The following is a 27,613-nucleotide window of genomic DNA, read 5'->3' as shown; positions in this document are numbered from 1 at the left end:
TCCCCATAAACCATAAAAACAAACCTGTGTGTGTGAGTGTGTGAGTGTGTGAGTGTGTGCGTGTGTGTGATAGTGTGTGCGTGTGTTATAGTGTGTGTGTATGTTATAGTGTGTGTGTGTGTGTGTTATAGTGTGTGTGTGTGACCTCTGTGCCGTGTTGTTGGGTGGCCTGCGTGGCCAGACTCTGGATTCTCTCGCGGTACAGCACCGCTGCTCTGGTGTTGTATTTGGCGTTGGCTGCGCCGTGCTGACTGAAGAAGGCACTCTGTAGGGAACACACTCACATTACCTCACATACATCAGTGGAGCGCTCACTGGTTTCTTCATTAGGCAGAACAGACAGCAGAGACACTCACCGCGCTGGCATTGCCTCCCACCTGCATACAGCGCAGCTGGAACCAGAACCAGTTCGAGTCCAGCTCAGTGGACCTGCAACAGCGGTGAGAAGAATTCATCTCAGCAACGAGTGTCACTGCAGAAACACTGACAGCGCTGTGGAAGAAGTAAGTGAACCCCACGACCACGAGGCAGCATCGCTGATGGAGCTTTATTGTGACAGTTGTGATGGGCTGAGCGAATAAAGTTGAGATTGAGATCTTTTATTATATAAAATGATCTGCAAAATTTCACTTGTGTTCTGGGGAAAACATAAGTGCACCTCTACATTTAGTAGGTGATATCGCCCCTGTGGGAAAACTGTAAGAACCTCTTGTTGGGTTTTATCATAATTGACTGTCAGGAGACGTTTTGTCTGTTCCTTCATGTAGAATTTCATGGATTATATGGCATTTTTCCCTGACGAAGGACAGGTGAGAGTGTAAAGTTTACCTGACGAAGGACAGGTGAGAGTGTAACGTTTACCTGACGAAGGACAGGTGAGAGTGTAAAGTTTCCCTGACGAAGGACAGGTGAGTGTGTAAAGTTTACCTGACGAAGGACAGGTGAGAGTGTAAAGTTTCCCTGACGAAGGACAGGTGAGAGTGTAAAGTTTACCTGACGAAGGACGGGTGAGTGTGTAAAGTTTACCTGACGAAGGACAGGTGAGTGTGTAAAGTTTCCCTGACGAAGGACAGGTGAGAGTGTAAAGTTTCCCTGACGAAGGACAGGTGAGAGTGTAACGTTTACCTGACGAAGGACGGGTGAGTGTGTAGCGTTTACCTGACGAAGGACGGGTGAGTGTGTAGCGTTTACCTGACGAAGGACGGGTGAGTGTGTAGCGTTTACCTGACGAAGGACGGGTGAGTGTGTAGCGTTTACCTGACGAAGGACGGGTGAGTGTGTAGCGTTTACCTGACGAAGGACGGGTGAGTGTGTAGCGTTTACCTGACGAAGGACGGGTGAGTGTGTAGCGTTTACCTGACGAAGGACGGGTGAGTGTGTAGCGTTTACCTGACGAAGGACGGGTGAGTGTGTAGCGTTTACCTGACGAAGGACGGGTGAGTGTGTAGCGTTTACCTGACGAAGGACGGGTGAGTGTGTAGCGTTTACCTGACGAAGGACGGGTGAGTGTGTAGCGTTTACCTGACGAAGGACGGGTGAGTGTGTAGCGTTTACCTGACGAAGGACGGGTGAGTGTGTAGCGTTTACCTGACGAAGGACGGGTGAGTGTGTAGCGTTTACCTGACGAAGGACGGGTGAGTGTGTAGCGTTTACCTGACGAAGGACGGGTGAGTGTGTAGCGTTTACCTGACGAAGGACGGGTGAGTGTGTAGCGTTTACCTGACGAAGGACGGGTGAGTGTGTAGCGTTTACCTGACGAAGGACGGGTGAGTGTGTAGCGTTTACCTGACGAAGGACGGGTGAGTGTGTAGCGTTTACCTGACGAAGGACGGGTGAGTGTGTAGCGTTTACCTGACGAAGGACGGGTGAGTGTGTAGCGTTTACCTGACGAAGGACGGGTGAGTGTGTAGCGTTTACCTGACGAAGGACGGGTGAGTGTGTAGCGTTTACCTGACGAAGGACGGGTGAGTGTGTAGCGTTTACCTGACGAAGGACGGGTGAGTGTGTAGCGTTTACCTGACGAAGGACGGGTGAGTGTGTAGCGTTTACCTGACGAAGGACGGGTGAGTGTGTAGCGTTTACCTGACGAAGGACAGGTGAACTCCCAGTGAGCGGTGAGTCCCTGAGCAGTGCAGAGAAAAACACCGTAGGTGATGTTCGCTCAGCTGGGGTTCTTCACAGAGCAGTCAAAACACACCTGACTGCACCATATTGCTTAATGGCAAATTTCTGAGTCAACAGTCTATCCGCCTTCAAATGACCTAATAATGAATCAGATAGAAACATTTCAACAGTCACACATTTTAACACACGTTCCATTTTCCCGCTTATTTGAATATTTTCGCTCTGTTCTGTACAATTACAACACAGGTTAGTTTCTACACAACACGTTTAGAAACCTCAAATCAAAACTCAGTGTGAATCAGGACATCTGTTTTGAGTTATAAAGCTCGTTTAATAATAGCAATGAGGAATGATTCGTGTAAAAACATGTTTGTCAAACATGCGGCGTGTGGAAACTCTCGCACTCACCTGTTCTCGCCTCGCGTGTATATATTTCAGAAAAATGTTTATATATTATATAAATTATATGAATATAAATATATGCATGTAAATATATACTGTATGTGTGAGTATTTATATATACATAATAAATATACACAGTATACACATTAAGTAAACAAAAACTTTATTTTGGATGCCATTAATCGCTTGACAGCACTAATATATATATATATATATATATAAACATGAAAAATATATATTTAAAACAGAAAAGAATAATTCAAGCAATGGAAAAAGTGAAGGAAAGAAAAAAATTATCACACATTTTATTTTTATTTTTTGCTTTTTATGGGTAAAACCAAATGGTTTGATATATGTATATATAATAAAAATATATAATGCAAAACAGCAGCACAGAGTACAACGCACTAATAATTTTTATTTATTTGTCGTATGCATATTAATTATATGTAGATTTAATATTGACTGTTATCGAACATGAAGAAATGATTAAAATAAAGAAAAAAAATTGTAGTTTGTATAAGTGTTTGTGTATATTTATATATATTTTAAACCGAAAAAGAATAATTCAAGAAATGTAACCAATTCATTTATTGTCCGCTTGACAATATACAAAAGTGAATAAACGCCAATAAAGTGTGTAACTGAGTTTTGTCATGCGACGTCTCGAACCAAACGCGCCACCTGACGTGAACAGCAATATTCAACTCGTTCGATCCGTTTCAGCGCTGAACAACCGTGAAAAACCATGGCAACACACACTGAACTGCATCTGTAACTGTGTTTAACGCAGCGACACCTGAGAGAAACAAGACTCGGCGTCCGATTCATATTTACACGCATCAACATTCATATGCTGTAACATTCGCATTGTGATCACAGCATCTGCGCTCTGGACCAGCTTATGAAGCCACACACACACACACACACACACACAGTAATCTACAGCATGTCATCCAGTGCACATCCAGATCCAGCCGACCCCCATCCTAAAAACCCACAGAGGTCAGGTGGAGCCGACTCAATTCAACAGGTCAGAGCCATAAAATCATGGTGTCCATCCGCATCGATTGTGTTCCTAAAAGCAAACAGCATTGGTAAAAATCTCTTTAAAATACAGCCGACCCCGAGCGCACGTCTGTTTCTGATCGACTGCAACGCGTGAAGTCAGCTCTAGTGTGGCTGTGTGGCTGCTTCGGAGGTCACTCCCGGTCCTCCACGTAGTTGGCGGGGTAGAGGCCCACGGTGCCGTCGCTCAGGCGTCCTTTACACCAGCCCTGCTCGTCCTCCTCGCCCATCTTCATCAGCTGATCTCCTGGAATCACAACACAAGCACTTCAGGCACAGAGAGTCATAGTGCTGCTGGGGAGATTACACAGGAGTATTTTTCTTGCTTTATTGGCCTTGAACGGTTAAATACACACACTTATATGTGTCAAAATGCCCATCGTTTAGGTCTTTAGTGAGAGTGAACAGCTGAGAAAGACGACGCATGTGGAACAGGATGTTAGCTCTTAAAGTGACAGCAGTCTAATATTCCTGCTGTCTGTCCTTCATGTTAATCAAACATCAGTGAAAGAAAACCGCTCACTGCTCTCCACTAAATCTCTTTCGTAACTTTCATAGTAAGAAATCTAATTTACACAGTGAAAGTGTTTTTGATTCATTTATACAACGTATGTAGCATTTATTTATTGTAGTTTTTGTCCTGTTGCTTGTGTTTTACTCATCTTCAGTGAGCTTGAGTTTTTGGACAGTATGTCACAAGAATTATGACAATTCTAGGAACATTTAAAAGATGAAAAAGAAGAGCTAGGGAGAAGATATTTTGAATAATTTATTAGTATTGTGTGAATAATATGTAATCACGTGATCAATAAAAACGTTATTGTAGTCTGATTACAAGTAATTTAATCTAATTACAAGTACTTCATTTTTGGGTTGCACTTTATTTTAAGGTGTCCTTGTTACAGTATAATTATGTATTTAAGTACTGAGTAATATTAATTAACTACATGTACTTACTATATGGTTAGGGTTACTTGCATGTAATTATGCATAATTAATTGTTATTGAATAGTATGTGCATGTAACGTGTGTAACAAGGACACCTTAAATAAAGTGTTACCCATTTCTGTAACCTGATCACGTAATCCCACTGACATGTAATCAGTTATACCTGCTTTGAAGGTGAGCTCGTCCTGCTCCTGTCCGTCGTAGTCGTATAGGGCGCGCACCGGCACACACACCTCCGCTGAAGGCAGCTCGTCCTCGAACGGATTGCCGTTAGCGTTAGCGGACGCGAAGGGATTGCCTGCCTCCTCATCGGAGCCGTCGGCCGCCGTCTTCTCTACAGGACCAGCGCTGAGAGGAGAGGAGACACCACACACTTCAGACTCAAACCCACGAGACAGATCCAGAGCGGCTCAACCGCACATGACACTCCTGCTGGTCTGAGATTCATCAGTCTGTCAACATATTCTGTGTAATCATGTCACGTGAGGCTGTGAGCCGCTGTGTGTGTGTGAGGTCACGTGTGTGTCATCAGAAGCCATGCAGAGACACACACAGGACCTGAAAGAAACCAGCAGCAGAAACACAAGCAAACAGACAGAGACTGAGAGAGGAGGCTGTGAGGTCACCAACGTTTGTGCTGTCACTTCCTCTCGTTTGACAGCGACCGGGCTCCTCTTGGGCCGCTCCACTGCCACTGCCACTGCCACTGCCACTGGCGCCGGCTCTTCCTCATCCTCCTCCTCGCCATCATCATCCTCATCAAACGGGTTCAAGCATGCTGCTTCTGAGCTACTGGCCACAGCCATGCTAACAACACAGAGACAGTGTTACATCACACACACACACACACACATCTCTCACACATCTCTCACACACACACACACACATCTCTCTCACACATACACACACACACGTCTCTCACACACACACAGACACACACACAGATGTCTCTCACACACACACAGACACATCTCTCACACACAGACACACACACAAACACACACACACACAGATGTCTCTCACACACACACAGACACACACACAAACACACACACACACACACATACATGTCTCACACACAGACACACACACACACACATCCACAACTCTCTCTCACAAACACACACACACACACACACACACACATACATGTCTCACACACAGACACACACACACACATCCACAACTCTCTCTCACAAACACACACACACCTCTCTCTCTCACACACATCAGACACAACATTTCACACATCACCAGAACCAGCACTAACCAGCGCTAACAGACACACCGGTGTGACGCAGCAGACAGAGCTAGTGTCAGATGCTAACCTGACAGAACTGGTTTCAGATTAACATACATCACAATATGATCACATGATGCTTGTTTATAAACGCTTGTTGACTCTGAGCCTCGGGTTCATGAGCACCTGATCTGACTGATGAAAACAACAAATCTTGCTTTGGGGAATTACAATTATGACCCGACTCAATATTATGAGATACCAAGTCATAATCACTTAAATCAAAATAGTAAGATAAAAAGTCAAAATCCTCCTGAAGTCAAAAGTCAAAATAATGAGATACTGTCATTAATATGAAAATAATTCTTAGTTATGAGATACTCAGTCATAATTATGACACCCATACCCAAGTGTACCTAAAATAAAAAGTGTTTAATATACAGGTTTGTGGCTCTTAATTTCCTTTTATTAATTAACCATTTGTAATCTTATGTTCACTGTTCATTTATAAATTTAGGATTCGTATTAAATCTATATTCATTCATATAGTCGAATCGAAATCGAATCGAAAGCTTGAAAATCGAAATCGAATCGAATTGGAACATCTGAATCGATACCCAGCCCTAGTTCCACACTGCGGTTGCCGGACATTCGGTGCATCCCTAAATATAAATTCACGTCTCGCACACTTTAATGCCCTTTGAATGTAACGTGTACGTTCCCTTGGAACTGGAATCATGGTGGAATTTCATGTGAAGTCCACTTCGCAGGGCACTTACGGTCGAATAAGACCACGCGTGAATGCTGCCTGAACAAGAGACCTCCTTACTGAAGGGAAAGTGTTGGCTGGTGTCACTATCTCACGAACGCGCCGGTGGATCTCCACCAAATTCGGGGGGATCACTTCAGCTCGAGGAGCCCTCAATGGAGCGCGCTCTGCTGGACAAACTAAGTAATTGCACCATTTCAAGCATTTTATCTGCGCTATATGTTCTGTAAAAAAAAAATTCATATCGGCCGATAATATCGGCAAAACGATATATCGGTCGAGCTCTAATTTTGACTTTTCAACTTACAATTAACCAATGTATGCGTAGGTGGCAGAAATGGGACACATTTCTTTCTTTCCCCGAATGCACTTGAAACCATTTCTCTCTGCTCTTCTGAGATTCTGAGTTGGGATGTTTATGTAAATGAGCCCCAGGAGAAGCTCAGGAACAGGAAACAGAGGTCAAGTGTCGAGTCAGTGAGGAGAAAGCATGCGAGTCTGTGCTGGGCTCAATCATGATGAGCATTCACTCGAGTACACACACCGTCACACATGATCTCACACTGTAGTGACACGCCTGCACGCGAGCGCACTGATTCACTCGCTAGATAACTGACGTGCTTCTGCTCACCTGCTGCTGCTGGCTTTTGAGGTCTGTTCTGTGGTTTGACTGATCCCCGTCAGAGTGACTCCATCAGTGTGTTTCCTCTTGGTTTCCCGTCGACTGAGCGTTCGGTTCAAGTCCATGGACCATTCCTGCACCCCACACACACACACACATTCAAATCTTTTCTAATCAATGTATGAAACAGCTTTAAGCTTCTGGTTTCACACAGTCAAAGTGGATGGAGATCAAACTCCAAAATGACAAAAAGCACCATTAATCAAATCAGTTGTTCTTTCTAACACTTGTGAATTCACACCATGCTTTGTGTGAGGAACAGACGGAAATTTAGGACTTTACGCTCTGAAAACCTTTCCCTCCACCACGGACTAAGTATCTCATAATTATGACTGTACTTCATGATTTTGACTTCTCAATTTCAACTTTAGTACCTCTTGATTTCAACTCTTTTAATCACATTTAGCTTTTTCATAATTATTACTTAGTATCTGACGATTTTGGCTATTTATCTCATAATTATGACTTGGTGTCTCATAATGATGACAATATCTCATGATTTCAACTTTTTATAATTACATTTAGCTTTTTATAATTAGAACTAATATTTAATGATTTTGACTATTTATCTCATAATTAGGGCTTAGTGTTTTATAATTGTGACAGTATCTCATGATTATCTCGTTCTTTTGGCTATTTATCTCATAATTATGACCGTATCTCATGATTTCAACTTAGAACATACAATTATATTTACCTTTTTATAGTTATGTCTTAGTATTTCACGACTTTAAATATTTATCTCATTCTATCTCAGTACAGTATCTCATAATTATGACAGTATCATGATTTCGATTTCTAAATTTCAACTTATTTCTCATGACTTAGTATCTCATGATTTCAACTTTTTACAATTACATTTAGCTTTTTATAATTACGACTAACATTTCATGATTTTGACTTTTTATCTTGTTCTTCTGAGTATTTATCTCATAATTATGGCTTAGTGTTTTATGATTATGACAGTATCTCATGATTTCAACTTAATGAATTTACATTTAGACTTGTTATAACTATGACGTAATATCTCACGATTTCGGGTTTTTATCTCATTCTTTTGACTATTTAGCTCATAATTATGACATTATCTCACGATTTCATCTTTTTAAAATTATATTTACCCTTTTTTTGTAGTTATGACTTAGTATCTCACGATTTTAGCTATTTACCTTGTTCTTTCAACTATTTATCTCATAATTATGGCTAATTGTGACAGTATCTCATGCTTTAAACTTTTTACAATTAAATGTAGCTTTTTTACAATTACGACTACATATTTCATGACTTTTTAATCTTGTTCTTTTGACTATTTACCTCAGAATTATGGCAGCATCTAATGATTTAGACTTTTTAATTATGTCAACTGAAAACCTTTCCCTCCACCAGAGCTCTTAAATTTCATTAGTGCTCATGTTAGACTAATGCTATGTGAGGTCAATAACATTATCCTGGCAGAATGAATGAATAACGTCTTAAATTTCAGTCTGTTCCTCACAAAAAGCATCGTATGACTTCAGAAGACACTGACTATGAGTCATATGAACCGTTGCTATGACACTTTTATGGTGCTTGTGCGTCATTTTTGGTGTTTGTCAGCCCTGTTCACGTTCTCTGTATGTTCTGTGATCCGCAGGAGAAAGTCACATGTGTGTCTCTGTGCGTCTCGTACCTCAAACTGAGGCCAGTTCATGGGCATGCCGGGCCCGTTGTTGGAGCGGAACCACTTGAGGTCTTCCTGTGCGTCGGCTGCCTGGAGCGTGTCTTCCAGTGTATTATAGACAGTCGAGTACCTGAAGGAGAGAGACGTTTAACACGCCGTCATTCGTGTGAGAATATCAGCTAGCAGACTATCACAGCAGGAGGGTTTGCATGAGAAGAGTGACTCATTCCAGCGCTTTGCATGCTGGTTTCAATAACAGCGCTCCTGTGCTTCTCTATGCAAATGACGACAAACCGCCCTTCGGCCTTAACCCAGGCGTAGATATGCAGATGACATGACAGCGGTCAGGTGCTCACTTGTGATTGGAGGAGAGGTCGAGGTGCTGCTTGACGCCCAGCAGCAGCTCTCTGAAGAAGCGCAGTCTCTTGTCCTCAAACTGCTGCCACTGTTCGAACACCTGCTCCATGTTCTCCATGTACTGAGGGGTCACCTTATCCAGCTCCTCCAGAGACTTCCTGTAGCGCTCCTGCGTCTGCAACAGCACACAAACACACGCAGTCACAAACACTGCAGATGCAGACTGGCTCGACTGACCTGAAATATATGCTTTTTTTTAAGCTATTTGGGGGTAAAAACAATGAGACAGTTCATGACTTTTGTTGTTAAACTGACGTGCTATTGTATAACATTGTATGAATATCAAATGCATTTTTAATGCTATATTTTGGCATAAAAACAACATTTATGAGACAGTTCATGACAGATTTTGTTTCTGATTTGAAATGTTATTGAAATAGAAAATATACCATTTTCTAAGCATGAAAAAAAAAATGATGATACAGTTAACGTCAGATTTCGTTGCTAATTTATAGTGCAAATGTATGGAAATATAGGCCAAAATACAGATTTTCTTAATGCTCTTTGAGTTTGAAAAAGTCCATCTGAGTTTCAGTGATTAATGCCGTTTCAACAAAAACATTTATAAGTCTGTTAAACTCAGATTTTCTTACAGTTACACGATTGAAACGTAAAAAGAAAGTGAAAATGCTATTTGAGTGTAAAAACAACATTTAAGAGATTTTACTGATTTGGAATGTTTCTGAAATGTAAAATATACAATTTTTCTAACGCTATTTAAGCATTAAACATTTATGATACAGAATTTTAGTTGCTAATTGTACTTGTACTAAAATATAAAATACACATCAAAGGCGGATTTTATTGTTCATTTGAAATGCATTATTGAAATATATGCTCTTTTAACACTATTTGAGCCGAACAACATTTATAAGAGTTAGATTTTGCTGCCAATTTGAAATGTGAAATACACACAAAATTTAAGAGACGGTTGATCTGAAATATGATATTTAGATAGTTTTCATGGTCTATTCAAGCAGATATGAGCTTATTGAAATAGCTGCCTGGAGGCTCTGCAAATATGGCCACCAAGTGAAAAGGCTTTCCTGGAACGAGACTTTGACCAAGCCTTCAGACACCACGAAAACACAAGACCTGTCATAGCGCTGCTTTGTCCACAATCACTCCAAACATGAGATATTACAAGGCTTACATGATGAAACACAGGATGCCTCTAGTTATTTTAAAATAAGAGTTTGAGGCTCTATATAAACATACAGGAACTTTCACTTTGTCATAGGTTCCTCTCCAGTGAAAACACTGCAAAACACTATAGAGAGCCCATTACATCTCAATTCAAGGGAAGCAGTTAGCCAATCAACAGAGAGCTCATCTGCATACAGGAGTCTTAAAGGAACATCAGAGAGAGGCGGTTTGTGGTTGAAGAAAGCACTGACCTTCTGAACTTCCTGCTGGCACTTCTCCACTTTCTCCTGCAGCTTCTTCTGGGCCTCTGGGTTGTTATTATCCAGCTTGCTTGAGCTCTCTCGACTGGTGGCGGTTTTCTCCTCCTTACAGGCGATGTGGTAGGCCTTCTTCATCGTATCCACCTGCCGTCATCATTACAGTGAGCCAAACATACTACAGTAATGTATTCATAATGCATCAGAGAACACCAGCACAGAGGGCATGCATGCATGCATGCATGGACACCTTGCAGATGTTTTTGGGCCACACCAATCTCGCACACATGGCAGAACAAATAAAACGCAAATTTACACTCAAGCCCTCAAAAGCATAAACATGCACATCTTCGTTCTGATGACCGCACTGACAGATGTAATGGTTAGGCCTATTTATTATTCATGAATATTATTTGCAAACATTTTTAATCCAAAGTGAATCAAAAAATTGAAGGAATCAGAAGTAGATTTTTTTTACTTGTTTTTTAAGGAATAAGAATTTTTTTTTAAGAAAAGGCTTTTTATTTAAGAAATCAGAAGTAGAATCATTTTTAAGGAACGTTTTTCAGGAATGTAAGGTGAAATAATTTTTAAGAGTTAGAATTATGTTTCTTTAAGGAATAATAAGAATAATTTCTTATTTAGAAATAAGAAATTCCTAAGACTTCTAAGGAACAAGAAACAGAGTAACTTTAACGAATCATAAGTATAGATATTTAAGTTTTTTTTTTTAAGGAATCAGAAGAACAATGATTATGGTCCTGCTGGTTTGGTGGTGGGGATAGTAAATATTAATGAATTATAACTAGTAATATTTATAATAACTATTTATTAATTAACAGATCTTTCTCAAATGATTCTGCATTGAAGAAATGTAGCATAATCCAGCAAACAGAGTATGCATTGTGGGTGATGTACTAAACAGTCTCATGTACAATTAAGTTGAACACACCCATATTTATTCTACAAATAAATTGAACACACTGTACCACATGCCCTGAAGCTTCCTGACAGCGTTAAGCCCGTGTTTGCTGAATGTGTGGAGTTGTTGTGCTTGTACCTCCTTGAGTTTCTTGGCCCAGGGTTTCTGTGCCTTGCGAAAGCCATCTTCTGCTTCTTTGGTCTCCTTGAAGCCACCAATCATCTGTTTGTGGTAAGCATCCTTCTGCCAGTTCTTGACTTTCTCCAAGTCCTCCCCCGTCAGTGCAGTCTTCACCTCCATGTGCAGGTCGCTCACCTTCTCGGCCTCGGTCATCAGAGCGAACCACGCTCGCTCCACCGTCCCGTACTGAGGCCCTAGAGGAGACGACACAGACAAGACCTTTATTCAGACGATCCGATCCAATGATACTGCTGCGTTTGTGCTACTTCATCCACATGTTGTCCTGTTTGCTCCTAATAAGCTGATTTGAGACTCAAGAACATCTCTGGGTCACAAGCACTTTTCAAAAACAGCATTAACAGACGTTAGTTTCCCAGGAGTACCACAGGGTTCGGTCCTGGGCCCTCTGATATTCTCATTGTGTGCGGTCTTGCAGGATCATACCCTGCTGTAAACACTCCCGATGGACCGGCTGTGGATGACCTATAACCTCAAGAGAGCAAAACTGAGATTAAGCAAAAGGGAGGGTGCTACACTCATCTGGACACATTGATAAGTGTTTGGCGAACATGAAGGTCTCATAACAAGCTACTACTAACCTATTGAGGCACACACACTCTAAATCAGGGGTGTCCAAACCTGATCCCGGAGGGCTACTGTTCTGCAGAGTTTAGCTCCAGCCTAGGGCTGCACAATCATGACGGAAATGGTGTCGATTATTCCCTTGAAATTGTAATTGCGACTATTAATTACGATTATCACAATTTACAATGAATGATGTTTATACCATTGTTTGAACTGCATGCCATATTTCTATATGAAAATAAACAAGCTGAAAACACTCGAACTGAAAAACCTTTATTGCTTTTCTTTAGTATTAAGCCTCAAATGTCAAATATACTTTGGATTGGTTTCTTCTTTAAATAAACAAAAAGTAAAAATATGCATGGTATTATAATATTATACTAAAACTAAAATTTAAACTATGGAAAAACCCTTAAGATAACCTAAAGAAAGATGAAAACACCTCTTACGCACACATTATAACGTAAGTGGACTTTGAACGATTAATTGCCGCTTTAAATTCGATTATGTAATCGCGATTAGAAATGTGATTAATTGCGCAGCCCTCCTCCAGCCCTAAGAAAGCACAGCTTATCAAAGTCTTCAGGATTACTAGAAACTTCCAGGCTTTCATTACTGATAAATTGTTTATGGCCTAACCATTAAAACGTCATCGTGTGATATTGATTTGAACTTTGATTTGAAATATATTCACAACACATAACTAAAAGGTCTGTCTGTGATGCTGGTTTGAGAAAGCCTCACCAGAGAGATTGAAGTAGCTTAAAGTATGAGCAGAAAAGTGCAACGTAAGCCACAAGGTATGAAAAAAAGAAAGCCAGTCAGAACGGAAACACCTCTGTGTTGACTCTCTGCTACCATGGCCACATTTAAATACGGTCTTTAGCTAACACCAGACGATAACTGCGTGTGCTCTATCAAGAAACAACACAGCATCTTTCACTACACTGAATGAGGGACTGATAAACTGAACTGAAGGGAACAATGCTGAGTGCAAACTGAGCAAGTTGGAAATAGGAATGTTATGAACCCAAGATAACAGCACATTATCAGGAAACAGCACTGCCATGTTATCTGAATGAGCATTACGCAACGCTGATACAAGAGCCAAAGATCTGCCCTGAACATCTGCAGCAAAGCAGACTCGAAGCAAAACATCAGCTGATTCATTTCAAACGAATGATTCAGTCTATAAACTGATTTACTTTATGAGTTCAAACCTGACGACTCAAAACATTCATATTAACATCACAAAACAGTGTTCAGACTCTAGATTCTGATTGGATGGGACATACGGAGGTTGACTATTTTGATTCTTCTTCATAAACAGGTAATGTTTTTTAGAAAGAATAAGTGGAAAACATGACCGACAGTGCTTGAAATGGGTTAGTGGAGCATGTCGTGACACGTAAGGCGTGTAGTTTGACGTTCACAGTGCTGTTAGAGGAAGTTTAAGCTTTTAAACACACAGATCTCGTATTACAGTAAGTGTGATCACTGTTCCCCTCTTGAGAAGCACAGCTTGGCTTTCACTTCCACACTATACGGTTTCCTCAGAAGATCCACAATCCGGCCAGCAGCCCGTTACGGTGTGTTTAGGGGAAGTGAGGTCACACTCAGCAGCCTGACTAGTGTGATCTAAAGATAGAGACGTTGCCCCAGCGTCAGACGCGCAGCTGTGTGAAGTGTTTTCTGGACTGTCGATGGATCAGTGTGTGTTTAGGCACCTTTCTCCACCAGCTGTCTCCAGCGCTTGGCCCACTCGGTGAGCTGCGTGGCGTAGCTCTTCTCTATGCGCGCGCGCTCGTGCAGACAGTTCATCAGGTCGTTACACAGCCGGTTCCCATCATCCACGCGCTTCACCGCCCGCTTGTAGTTGCCCACCTGACGGAGGGAGACACGCGAGCGTTACAAACACACAACGCTAGCAGAGAAACACGCTCAGACGAGCGCTGCGCTACGCACCTCCCAGAAGCTGTCGCTGGAGACGTCCACCAGAGAGTCGGTCAAGTCTGACATGCTGAAACACAACAACAAGAGATGATGTTCACAAGCGATTTCTGCGTCAAATAAATGCTGTTCTTTTGATTTCGCCAAAAAATACTGAAAAATAAAATGTATCAGTTTTCACAAACATATTGGCCAGCACAACTGTTGTCAACATTGATAATAATCAGCATATTACACTGATTTCTGAAGATCATGTGACACTGAAGACTGGAGTAATGATGCTGAAAATACAGCTGCGCATCACAGAAATACATTACAGTTTAACAGAGATTCACATAGAAAACAGCTGTTTTACATTCTAATAATGTTTCACCGTTTCTACTGTATTTTTGTTCAAATAAATGCAGCCAAGAGACTTCATTCAGAAACATTAAACATCTCACTGAACCCGAACAGTTAAGTGACAAAAATATTAAAAAGATAATAGATTTGGGTATGAAACGGTGTCCAATGTAAAGGTGCGCCAGTCACACAAATGCAAATGTAAAAATAAATAAATAAATTATTGAAACCTGGGTCAAATCCACTAGGGGTCCCCAGCTAAAGGTTTTGATTTGATCATATTTTTCTGGTCAAATACATAATTGAAGAAGAACGCCAAAATATTAAATGTCATGGAGGAATATTTATTTACTGAGTAATGCACTATTTTGTAGAGGAGGATAAAATAGCCATTTTCACCTGAGATTCAGAGCCACATTACAGGGGGTTAAAAATGACTTCAGAAAGATGGCAGCATCAAAATGTTCCTTTCACACAGAGATTGGTAGCTCTATTAGTCAACGCTGTTGACGTTAGCAATCTTTGTTGCATTATGTGCCAATGGTGACAGATCGAAAATGGGGAAATAGCACTTCTTGTGCCTTTTCCTGATGTTTGTGTGACTCTAACTAAAGAAATCTTTAAGATATCTTCATATGCTTTTAGATTTTAGTTCTAAACAAACTTTTCCTTTGGCATCTTCCTTTTTAAGGCCCTACATGCTTTGATTTCCAGAGATACTGGGATCTCAATACGGCTACAAAAGCAAGTTTAATTGTACACATTTTCAGTGGTACAACCAAAAACCAAATGTGGGACAATCTGCATTCAAATCATCCTTTTCTTTTACTCTTTTATCTGCTTGGCACATGTTAGACGTCTTTAAACATGCAAATCTGATTCCACTTAAGGAGTCAATTTAACGATTATTCTGAGTCATTAGTGAATCACAGAGCTAACTCACTAAAACGATCCGCCTCATAAGAGTCACTTGCTAGTGAACCACTACAGCGATCATGGAAAACATCTGAACATATCATTAACTCCAGTACACAGTCTCAGTGTTTTACAGCGCTTCAGGAGCTGAGAAGCGGTTCTTAATGTTCAGCTCGGCGTGCGATCAAGCACTGAAACTCTGTCCAGGAGACACAACGACTGAAAACATGAAGAGAAACGCTCCAGAGTTTCAGTTCAGCTGAACATGAGCGCTGTAAACATGTGACACTCTTTCCAGGGAAGTGATGGAAATTCCTGCCATTCTTCCCGCAGCATTCCTGAGCCGCCGTAAGCCGCTTTGACACACAGCAAACTCACAGTTTCCATGAGTGAATAACTCCAGCAGCATTACAGGATCAGATCTCTCAGTGTGAGAGCCGAACAGAGAAGCTTCTGAAGAAAGACTGGAAGAGCTGCTGATCTGACCGTTGTGTTAGGTTTGGCTTTTCACTTCTGCTGATTGTGTTTAGAACTCATAAACACTGTGCTCATTTGTGAAGATTATCACGATGAATAAAGAGTGTGTGAATTCGCTGGTCACAGAGCTTATTTCCTGCTGTAATCCAATGGAAAACTCCTACTGAGATGTGAGCTTGCGGGTCAGTATCGTCTTGATCGTCTGACATATCAGCTGTGTGTGTGTGTGTGTGTGTGTGTAAGTGAGAGTGTGTGTGAGTAAGAGTGTGTGTGTGTGTGAGTAAGAGTGTGTGTGTGTGTGTGTGTGTGTGTGAGTGTGTGTGTGTGTGAGAGTGAGTGTGTGTGTGTGTGTGTGAGTGAGTGTGCGTGTGTGTGAGAGAGAGAGAGAGAGAGTGTGTGAGTGAGTGTGTGTGTGAGTGTGTGTGAGAGAGAGTGTGTGAGAGAGAGAGAGAGAGAGTGTGTGAGTGAGTGTGTGTGTGAGTGTGTGTGAGAGAGAGTGTGTGAGAGAGAGAGAGAGAGAGTGTGTGAGTGAGTGTGTGTGTGAGTGTGTGTGAGAGAGAGTGTGTGAGAGAGAGAGAGAGAGAGTGTGTGAGTGAGTGTGTGTGTGAGTGTGTGTGAGAGAGAGTGTGTGAGAGAGAGAGAGAGAGAGTGTGTGAGTGAGTGTGTGTGTGAGTGTGTGTGAGAGAGAGTGTGTGAGAGAGAGAGAGAGAGAGTGTGTGAGTGAGTGTGTGTGTGAGTGTGTGTGAGAGAGAGTGTGTGAGAGAGAGAGAGAGAGAGTGTGTGAGTGAGTGTGTGTGTGAGTGTGTGTGAGAGAGAGTGTGTGAGAGAGAGAGAGAGAGAGTGTGTGAGTGAGTGTGTGTGTGAGTGTGTGTGAGAGAGAGTGTGTGAGAGAGAGAGAGAGAGAGTGTGTGAGTGAGTGTGTGTGTGAGTGTGTGTGAGAGAGAGTGTGTGAGAGAGAGAGAGAGAGAGTGTGTGAGTGAGTGTGTGTGTGAGTGTGTGTGAGAGAGAGTGTGTGAGAGAGAGAGAGAGAGAGTGTGTGAGTGAGTGTGTGTGTGAGTGTGTGTGAGAGAGAGTGTGTGAGAGAGAGAGAGAGAGAGTGTGTGAGTGAGTGTGTGTGTGAGTGTGTGTGAGAGAGAGTGTGTGAGAGAGAGAGAGAGAGAGTGTGTGAGTGAGTGTGTGTGTGAGTGTGTGTGAGAGAGAGTGTGTGAGAGAGAGAGAGAGAGAGTGTGTGAGTGAGTGTGTGTGTGAGTGTGTGTGAGAGAGAGTGTGTGAGAGAGAGAGAGAGAGAGTGTGTGTGTGTGTGTGAGAGAGAGCGAGAGTGTGTGAGAGAGAGAGAGAGTGTGTGAGTGTGAGAGAGAGAGAGTGTGTGTGTGAGTGTGTGTGAGTGTGTGTGAGAGAGCGAGAGAGAGAGAGTGTGTGTGTGAGTGCGAGTGTGAGCGAGCGAGAAAATGCTGGTCAATGACAGCTGCAGCTTCACTGTTTCACTGAACAGAGCGAGAACAACAGAGTCACACATGCTTTATCATCCAACACCACCCTGATGCAGTTACACACACACACACACACACACACACACTAACCATTGAAAAGGCTTTCATAAATGACAGTGGTGATAAAACCTGTTGTGAGTGACATCTGTAAGGCCGAATCCGCGCGCGCACACACGTGTGACGTCACTGTGCCGCGTTATGACGCCACAGCGACAACAACCTCAGAGTCAGCAGCTTCTCGCTTCTGGACTGACTTGAAGGAGACCAAACTAACCAAGTTAAACACAACTAAACTTAGCAGCAGTGCAGAGCCGAACCGCGGAAGCCTCAGAGGAAGCAGCGGGAGAGAACGCGCCCCGCCCTGAATGTGTTCTGTAGTGTGTGTGTGTGTGTGTGAGAGAGAGTGTGTGTGTTCTGTAGTGTGAGAGTGTGTGTGAGAGAGTGTGTGTGTTCTGTAGTGTGAGAGTGTGTGTGAGAGAGTGTGTGTGTTCTGTAGTGTGTGTGTGTGTGTGTGAGAGAGAGTGTGTGTGTTCTGTAGTGTGAGAGTGTGTGTGTGTTCTGTAGTGTGAGTGTGTGTGTGTGAGTGTGTGTGTTCTGTAGTGTGTGTGTGTGTGTGTGAGAGAGAGTGTGTGTGTTCTGTAGTGTGAGAGTGTGTGTGAGAGAGTGTGTGTGTTCTGTAGTGTGTGTGTGTGTGTGTGAGAGAGAGTGTGTGTGTTCTGTAGTGTGAGAGTGTGTGTGAGAGAGTGTGTGTGTTCTGTAGTGTGTGTGTGTGTGTGTGAGAGAGAGTGTGTGTGTTCTGTAGTGTGAGAGTGTGTGTGAGAGAGTGTGTGTGTTCTGTAGTGTGTGTGTGTGTGTGTGAGAGAGAGTGTGTGTGTTCTGTAGTGTGAGAGTGTGTGTGAGAGAGTGTGTGTGTTCTGTAGTGTGTGTGTGTGTGTGTGAGAGAGAGTGTGTGTGTTCTGTAGTGTGAGAGTGTGTGTGAGAGAGTGTGTGTGTTCTGTAGTGTGTGTGTGTGTGTGTGAGAGAGAGTGTGTGTGTTCTGTAGTGTGAGAGTGTGTGTGAGAGAGTGTGTGTGTTCTGTAGTGTGTGTGTGTGTGTGTGAGAGAGAGTGTGTGTGTTCTGTAGTGTGAGAGTGTGTGTGAGAGAGTGTGTGTGTTCTGTAGTGTGTGTGTGTGTGTGTGAGAGAGAGTGTGTGTGTTCTGTAGTGTGAGAGTGTGTGTGAGAGAGTGTGTGTGTTCTGTAGTGTGTGTGTGTGTGTGTGAGAGAGAGTGTGTGTGTTCTGTAGTGTGAGAGTGTGTGTGAGAGAGTGTGTGTGTTCTGTAGTGTGTGTGTGTGTGTGTGAGAGAGAGTGTGTGTGTTCTGTAGTGTGAGAGTGTGTGTGAGAGAGTGTGTGTGTTCTGTAGTGTGTGTGTGTGTGTGTGAGAGAGAGTGTGTGTGTTCTGTAGTGTGAGAGTGTGTGTGAGAGAGTGTGTGTGTTCTGTAGTGTGTGTGTGTGTGTGTGAGAGAGAGTGTGTGTGTTCTGTAGTGTGAGAGTGTGTGTGAGAGAGTGTGTGTGTTCTGTAGTGTGTGTGTGTGTGTGTGAGAGAGAGTGTGTGTGTTCTGTAGTGTGAGAGTGTGTGTGAGAGAGTGTGTGTGTTCTGTAGTGTGTGTGTGTGTGTGTGAGAGAGAGTGTGTGTGTTCTGTAGTGTGAGAGTGTGTGTGAGAGAGTGTGTGTGTTCTGTAGTGTGTGTGTGTGTGTGTGAGAGAGAGTGTGTGTGTTCTGTAGTGTGAGAGTGTGTGTGAGAGAGTGTGTGTGTTCTGTAGTGTGTGTGTGTGTGTGTGAGAGAGAGTGTGTGTGTTCTGTAGTGTGAGAGTGTGTGTGAGAGAGTGTGTGTGTTCTGTAGTGTGTGTGTGTGTGTGTGAGAGAGAGTGTGTGTGTTCTGTAGTGTGAGAGTGTGTGTGAGAGAGTGTGTGTGTTCTGTAGTGTGTGTGTGTGTGTGTGAGAGAGAGTGTGTGTGTTCTGTAGTGTGAGAGTGTGTGTGAGAGAGTGTGTGTGTTCTGTAGTGTGTGTGTGTGTGTGTGAGAGAGAGTGTGTGTGTTCTGTAGTGTGAGAGTGTGTGTGAGAGAGTGTGTGTGTTCTGTAGTGTGTGTGTGTGTGTGTGAGAGAGAGTGTGTGTGTTCTGTAGTGTGAGAGTGTGTGTGAGAGAGTGTGTGTGTTCTGTAGTGTGTGTGTGTGTGTGTGAGAGAGAGTGTGTGTGTTCTGTAGTGTGAGAGTGTGTGTGAGAGAGTGTGTGTGTTCTGTAGTGTGTGTGTGTGTGTGTGAGAGAGAGTGTGTGTGTTCTGTAGTGTGAGAGTGTGTGTGAGAGAGTGTGTGTGTTCTGTAGTGTGTGTGTGTGTGTGTGAGAGAGAGTGTGTGTGTTCTGTAGTGTGAGAGTGTGTGTGAGAGAGTGTGTGTGTTCTGTAGTGTGTGTGTGTGTGTGTGAGAGAGAGTGTGTGTGTTCTGTAGTGTGAGAGTGTGTGTGAGAGAGTGTGTGTGTTCTGTAGTGTGTGTGTGTGTGTGTGAGAGAGAGTGTGTGTGTTCTGTAGTGTGAGAGTGTGTGTGAGAGAGTGTGTGTGTTCTGTAGTGTGTGTGTGTGTGTGTGAGAGAGAGTGTGTGTGTTCTGTAGTGTGAGAGTGTGTGTGAGAGAGTGTGTGTGTTCTGTAGTGTGTGTGTGTGTGTGTGAGAGAGAGTGTGTGTGTTCTGTAGTGTGAGAGTGTGTGTGAGAGAGTGTGTGTGTTCTGTAGTGTGTGTGTGTGTGTGTGAGAGAGAGTGTGTGTGTTCTGTAGTGTGAGAGTGTGTGTGAGAGAGTGTGTGTGTTCTGTAGTGTGTGTGTGTGTGTGTGAGAGAGAGTGTGTGTGTTCTGTAGTGTGAGAGTGTGTGTGAGAGAGTGTGTGTGTTCTGTAGTGTGTGTGTGTGTGTGTGAGAGAGAGTGTGTGTGTTCTGTAGTGTGAGAGTGTGTGTGAGAGAGTGTGTGTGTTCTGTAGTGTGTGTGTGTGTGTGTGAGAGAGAGTGTGTGTGTTCTGTAGTGTGAGAGTGTGTGTGAGAGAGTGTGTGTGTTCTGTAGTGTGTGTGTGTGTGTGTGAGAGAGAGTGTGTGTGTTCTGTAGTGTGAGAGTGTGTGTGAGAGAGTGTGTGTGTTCTGTAGTGTGTGTGTGTGTGTGTGAGAGAGAGTGTGTGTGTTCTGTAGTGTGAGTGAGTGAGAGAGTGTGTGTGTGTGTGAGTGTGTGTGTGTTCTGTAGTGTGAGTGTGAGAGAGTGTGTGTGTGTGTTCTGTAGTGTGAGAGTGTGAGAGAGAGAGTGTGTGTGTGTGTGTGTGTGTGAGAGAGATGTGTGTGTGTGTGTGTGTGTGTGTGTGTGTGTGTGTGTGTGTGTGTGTGAGTGTGTGTGTGTGTGTGTGTGAAAGCAGAAATCAGCGGCGGCTCACAGCGTCACGAGAAAGACGGACGCCGCTTTAAACGCTCACATTAAACACATAACGCGCCACATGATGATAAACGTGTGATGACAGCCAGACACGACCCGACACGCTCGCGAGAGCCCGCGACCCGCGACAACCGCGTCCAGAAGTTTCCACAGACTGCGCCAGAAGTGCGCGAAGTGTCCCCCAGCCCTGCAGTCACCGCGAGCGCGGGGGTTATCCTCACCTGAGTGCGTTTCGGTCCAGATCTGTCGACGAGAGCCCGACTTTCCCCGTTTTTCATCGATATTCAACGACTGACTGACTGACTGACTGACTGAGCGGCGGAGGCGCACCTCTCTGACGTCACATCCCCGCCGCGCGCGCAGCTCACTAAACACACACACACACTAAACACACACACACACTAAACACACACACTAAACACACACACTAAACACACACACTAAACACACACACTAAACACACACACTAAACACACACACTAAACACACACACTAAACACACACACTAAACACACACACTAAACACACACACTAAACACACACACTAAACACACACTCACACTAAACACCCACTCACACTAAACACACACACACTCACACACTCATTCTCTTACACACACACACACACACTAAACACACACACTCACTCTCTTACACACACACACACACACACACACTAAACACACTCACACTAAACACACACCCACTAAACACACACACACTAAACACACACTCATTCTCTTACACACACACACTAAACACACACACACACACTCACACTAAACACATACTCATTCTCTTACACACACACACACACACACAAACACAGACACACACACACCCACACACACACTCACACTCCCTAAACACACACACACACAGACACACACACACCCACACACACACTCACACTCCCTAAACACACACACACACAGACACACACACACCCACACACACACTCACACTCCCTAAACACACACACACACAGACACACACACACCCACACACACACTCACACTCCCTAAACACACACACACACAGACACACACACACCCACACACACACTCACACTCCCTAAACACACACACACACAGACACACACACACCCACACACACACTCACACTCCCTAAACACACACACACACAGACACACACACACCCACACACACACTCACACTCCCTAAACACACACACACACAGACACACACACACCCACACACACACTCACACTCCCTAAACACACACACACACAGACACACACACACCCACACACACACTCACACTCCCTAAACACACACACACACAGACACACACACACCCACACACACACTCACACTCCCTAAACACACACACACACAGACACACACACACCCACACACACACTCACACTCCCTAAACACACACACACACAGACACACACACACCCACACACACACTCACACTCCCTAAACACACACACACACAGACACACACACACCCACACACACACTCACACTCCCTAAACACACACACACACAGACACACACACACCCACACACACACTCACACTCCCTAAACACACACACACACAGACACACACACACCCACACACACACTCACACTCCCTAAACACACACACACACAGACACACACACACCCACACACACACTCACACTCCCTAAACACACACACACACAGACACACACACACCCACACACACACTCACACTCCCTAAACACACACACACACAGACACACACACACCCACACACACACTCACACTCCCTAAACACACACACACACAGACACACACACACCCACACACACACTCACACTCCCTAAACACACACACACACAGACACACACACACCCACACACACACTCACACTCCCTAAACACACACACACACAGACACACACACACCCACACACACACTCACACTCCCTAAACACACACACACACAGACACACACACACCCACACACACACTCACACTCCCTAAACACACACACACACAGACACACACACACCCACACACACACTCACACTCCCTAAACACACACACACACAGACACACACACACCCACACACACACTCACACTCCCTAAACACACACACACACAGACACACACACACCCACACACACACTCACACTCCCTAAACACACACACACACAGACACACACACACCCACACACACACTCACACTCCCTAAACACACACACACACAGACACACACACACCCACACACACACTCACACTCCCTAAACACACACACACACAGACACACACACACCCACACACACACTCACACTCCCTAAACACACACACACACAGACACACACACACCCACACACACACTCACACTCCCTAAACACACACACACACAGACACACACACACCCACACACACACTCACACTCCCTAAACACACACACACACAGACACACACACACCCACACACACACTCACACTCCCTAAACACACACACACACAGACACACACACACCCACACACACACTCACACTCCCTAAACACACACACACACAGACACACACACACCCACACACACACTCACACTCCCTAAACACACACACACACAGACACACACACACTCTCTCTCACTAAACACACAGACACAAACACAGACACACACACGCTCACACTCACTAAACACACACACACAGACACACTCACTAAACACACAAACACAGACACACACACACAACTGGTGTGTGGTGTGTGTACTGTGCACACGTTAAACAGCACATGATCTTCTCTCCGTCTGCATTCTGCAGATGAGCCGCAGTGGCTCTTCATGTGTCTCTGCTCTCATGAGCGCTGAGCGCAGCTGCAGAAACCGCACATGTGTGTCTCACACAAGCTATTTCAGGAGTTTCTCCCTCCAGTCCTGAATTAGAGCTGAGCTCAAGTTTCATCAGCAGTGTGTTTAATCCACTGACAGCACCTGCACTCTCTCACACACACACACACACACACACACCTCATGCACTGTAGAAAATGCAGCTGCATATTTTCCAGCTTACGAAACCGTTTGAGTCTCAAACACTAAGATGCAGTTCTCTTTTAAACCGGTGCTTAGTATCTCACTATAGGAAATGCCTCGGGCGTGGTAAAGCACCAATCACAGCACGTCTGTCCGCAGGGCTGACCAATCACAGCTCATGCCCAGGAACCCGCCCCTTCCTATATATACGGCTGTGATCTCTGAAACAGCATGCTTGATCTCTTCCTCGTGAAGACTTTCCTTCCGCACCTAAGCTGCTCTGCTTCAGTTCACAGACGGACCGTTAAGGTTGATGATGCCGAACGCGGTGCAGGTGAACTCTGTCGTGGATTGTTTGCTCGTTACTGAGTTTTTTCTCTACTTCACTTTCAATAGCGCAGTCTCTAATAGATACCGCGTCAAGGTGAGCTATAAGTGTGGCCTGTCCACCATGCAGGTGTCTCTAAGATCGCGGCCCCTTCCCGCTCCTGAGATGTTAGCTCGCCTCCTCAGAGATGAGCGGATGATGAGGAGGATGAACAACTTTAAAGGCGATTTTCTCAATATTTAGATTTTTATACAGATTCCAGATTTTCAAATAGTTGTATCCTAACAAACCATACATCAATGGAAAGCTGATTTATTCAGTTTCAAAACATTGACCCTTATGACTGGTTTTGTGGTCCAGGGTCACAAATGTGGAAGACTGTGACTTGGTGGAGGTTTGTAAGAGTGCAGCAGCTAAGCTTAACATCGCTTGAACAGTAACTCCGGGGACCTGGGTGTTAAAAGGGATATTTACGATGGTAAGAGGCTCCCTTCTCGCCTTCCCCCGGCGAAACAACTGCTTCCCACTTCACCGGTGTGCGTGGCAGAGATCAAGCGATCGTGGGATAAGCCCTTCGTGCACACTCCACACGAGGTATGGCTGCATCCTGGGCTCTATTCAGGGGATTTCAGTGGGAGATATTAGCTGGGCTTCCCCTCATACATTTATTAGGTTTTACCGTCGGGATGTCCCTGTGCCTTCTATGGCTCATGCAGAGATTATCTTTCATTTTCGCCAGGTCTGTTCGGTGGCTTCGGAAAGCAGCGTTACGGGAGTTGTTCGTATCATTCCCATAGTGAGATACCGAGCGAATGCTTAAAAGAGAATGCAGGGTTACCCTGGTTCTCTGAAAACAGAGTGAGGTATCTCACCAAGCTTGCCTTCTTGCATGACACGGGGGAAGAGCGTGCTTAGACTGGCGTTTCAGTAGGACGGGACAGGACGGGTTCCTGGTCATGAGCTGTGATTGGTCTTCCCTGCGGACAGACATGCTGTGATTGGTGCTTCCATAGTCTACCACACCTGAGGCGATTCCCATAGTGAGATGCCTCACTCTGTTTTCAGAGAAACGGGTTATGCAAGTAACCTTACGTTTTCTTGAAACTACATCAAAACCTGTCAGACCAACAGAAGTCGCCCAAATGTTGTCCCAACCAGTCAAACACAGTTGACTGAACAAAGAATATTGCTGAAATGTTAAGGCTTTGTGTTGTCTTCTGTATTCTGCTTGTATTTCCACAGCGTGAACGTAAGATCGCTTAATGATTGATTATGAATAAACTGCTTGTTAAATAAACTCACACACTCACATTTTCAGCTATGCCCTGCTGTGTGAAAAGAACCGGACAACTTTTCTGTCACAGTGAGTTCAGTAGCTTATAAATGTGTGGATAGTTAGCAATTACCAAATAGGCCACATTTATGCAAATTGGCCAAGTGTTATTTTCGATGTTTGTTTTGTTTATTTCCTTCTTAACGTCATTCCAGCATCTATGGCTATATTCATGGCAAGAACCATGTTTAAATCATAAATTTTCATATAACCTCTGTATAATGCCTGTAATAACACAGTTTAGTTTATGTAACCACTATAATCCTGTTCCACAAGCGCCACCTTCTGGCAAAGAGTGAATTTGCATATTCACTTCACATTTACGTTTAGTCATTTAGCAGACGCTTTTATCCAAAGCAACTTACAAATGAGGACAATGAATTTGCATATTCACTTTTATTCACATATTATGTGTAACAGTGTTGTAAATGTTAACTGGCATATCAACAAGAAAAAAAAATCGAAATTCAACATAAATAAGGAAGCTAAAAAAGTAAGTAAATAAATATCTGGGGTAGGGGGGCCTACTGTAAAGCTGTAGCCCAGGGGCCTCTGGTTATCTTAAGGTGGCCCTGCCTGTCAGCACGTGAACACAGAGAAAATATTAGGTTAGAAAACATTAGAAAACACTGCATGCACATTTAGAGAGTGTTCAGAGGAACAACCGTTTGAAGTGGTTTTGGTTCACTGGATTGTGAAGCAGTGTGTCCGTTGGTGCAAATGCAAATCATACACACAGAGATCATGACAGATATAACCAATAGATGGCTCCACATGACGTACTGTCAGTTCAGTTGTTTCAACTTTCTTTAGACAATCTGGTGGTATTTGCAATAGACCACCTCATGCAAATAAGGATTTTCTTTATGAATTTGCTGAATTTATGGGGGAAATTGCAAAATTTGAGAGAAAGTGGTTCTAAATCAACTTCAGTCTTATTTGACTATCAATTAAATTCCTGAAGGAAAGTTTTAAATCCTGTCACAGCACGGAGTCAGTCTATGGCTCTGGTTCTGTTAAACCTCAGTCTTTGATTTAGTCGACCATAATACTCTTATATCACGTCTTGAAACATGCGTTGGCCTTCGGGGCACGGTGTTGCAGTGGCTTCGTTCATATCTCACTAATAGGAGGTATGTTGTTAGTATTGGACACCAATCCTCATCTTAAATATATTTAAAGTCTGGTGTTCCCCAGGGCTCGATTCTTGGTCCGGTGCCGTTTTCCCTTTACATGCTTCCTCTAGGATCTAGTTTTAACTTTAGTTTTAAGTATGGGGTCTCTTTTCATCTGTATGCAGATGACACCCAAATCTATATCCCCTTGAATTGTGAAAACAAGCAGGCTTTAAAGTCTAGACAACAAGAAGGTTTACTGCAAGTTCACAGGACAAGACTTAAAAACAGAGGTGATCGTGCTTTTTCTGTTGGCGGCCCTAAGTTATAGAATAGTCTCCCGGTTCATATCAGCCTTCATAACTGCTTTAACTTTATCTACTTTTAAGTCTACTCTTAAAACTTGTTTTTGGCATTCAATATTTCTTGACTTGCTGTGTAATGAATTTCTGTTTTGACGAACTTCACCCATTTTACAGTTTGTATTTTATTGTTTATAATTTTGTATATGTTTTCTTTTGTATACTCTGTGCAGCACTTTGGTCAACTATAGTTGTTTTAAAATGTGCTACATAAAAAAACATTAGGGCTGCCCTTGACTAAAGATTTTTCTGGTCGACTAGTAGTCGTTCATTTGAAGCATTAGTCGACTAATTGCACGCTTATTAATAAGCCATTTAAATAATTAACAAGCCTTTAATTGCCTACACAGCCTAATAAGCGCTCAAGCACATGCATAAAGCTTGCCATGGCACACCGGCAGAAGTAATAATTATGAATGTGTCAGAGAAAACAGTAAGGAGGCTGCATTAACATTTTAAAAATGTATTGATAAACTAGTGCT

General features: G+C 43.5%; 1 protein-coding gene across 3 annotated transcripts; it reads right to left on the bottom strand.

Annotated features, from left to right (window-relative positions):
- Window positions 1–2,980: 2,980 nt before the first annotated feature.
- On the bottom strand, window positions 2,981–21,382 carry pacsin2 (protein kinase C and casein kinase substrate in neurons 2). Of its 3 annotated transcripts, XM_016255107.1 has the most exons (11): window positions 21,233–21,382; window positions 14,366–14,420; window positions 14,128–14,284; window positions 11,774–12,009; window positions 10,708–10,860; window positions 9,250–9,425; window positions 8,903–9,023; window positions 7,183–7,307; window positions 5,173–5,349; window positions 4,706–4,890; window positions 2,981–3,841 (listed from the first exon to the last, which is right to left on the bottom strand). In XM_016255107.1, exons 2-11 carry the CDS (start codon window positions 14,417–14,419, stop codon window positions 3,729–3,731), a joined length of 1,497 nt encoding a protein of 498 aa, XP_016110593.1. In that variant the 5' UTR covers window position 14,420; window positions 21,233–21,382; the 3' UTR covers window positions 2,981–3,728. The 3 variants fall into 3 exon arrangements, with proteins under 3 accessions (XP_016110593.1, XP_016110594.1, XP_016110595.1); XM_016255108.1 differs by lacking the exon at window positions 5,173–5,349 and having other exon boundaries at window positions 4,706–4,893; XM_016255109.1 differs by lacking the exon at window positions 5,173–5,349.
- Between the last annotated feature and the right edge of the window lie 6,231 nt (window positions 21,383–27,613).

Source organism: Sinocyclocheilus grahami, unplaced genomic scaffold (assembly GCF_001515645.1).
Source record: "Sinocyclocheilus grahami isolate Dianchi unplaced genomic scaffold, SAMN03320097.WGS_v1.1 scaffold1312.1, whole genome shotgun sequence".
NCBI lineage: Eukaryota > Metazoa > Chordata > Actinopteri > Cypriniformes > Cyprinidae > Sinocyclocheilus > Sinocyclocheilus grahami.
This window is presented reverse-complemented; position numbering and strand designations above follow the sequence as displayed.

What these genes read in the sequence shown, in the direction of transcription:
- pacsin2 (XM_016255107.1), bottom strand. Translation starts at nt 14,419, where the DNA reads ATGTCAGACTTGACCGACTCTCTGGTGGACGTCTCCAGCGACAGCTTC. An exon ending in GCCAGCAGGAAGTTCAGAAG is followed by an intron (nt 9,426 to 10,707) that starts GTCAGTGCTTTC and finishes GTGCTGTTGCAG; the next exon opens with ACGCAGGAGCGCTACAGGAA. An exon ending in GACCTCTCCTCCAATCACAA is followed by an intron (nt 9,024 to 9,249) that starts GTGAGCACCTGA and finishes TCTCTCCTTCAG; the next exon opens with GTACTCGACTGTCTATAATA.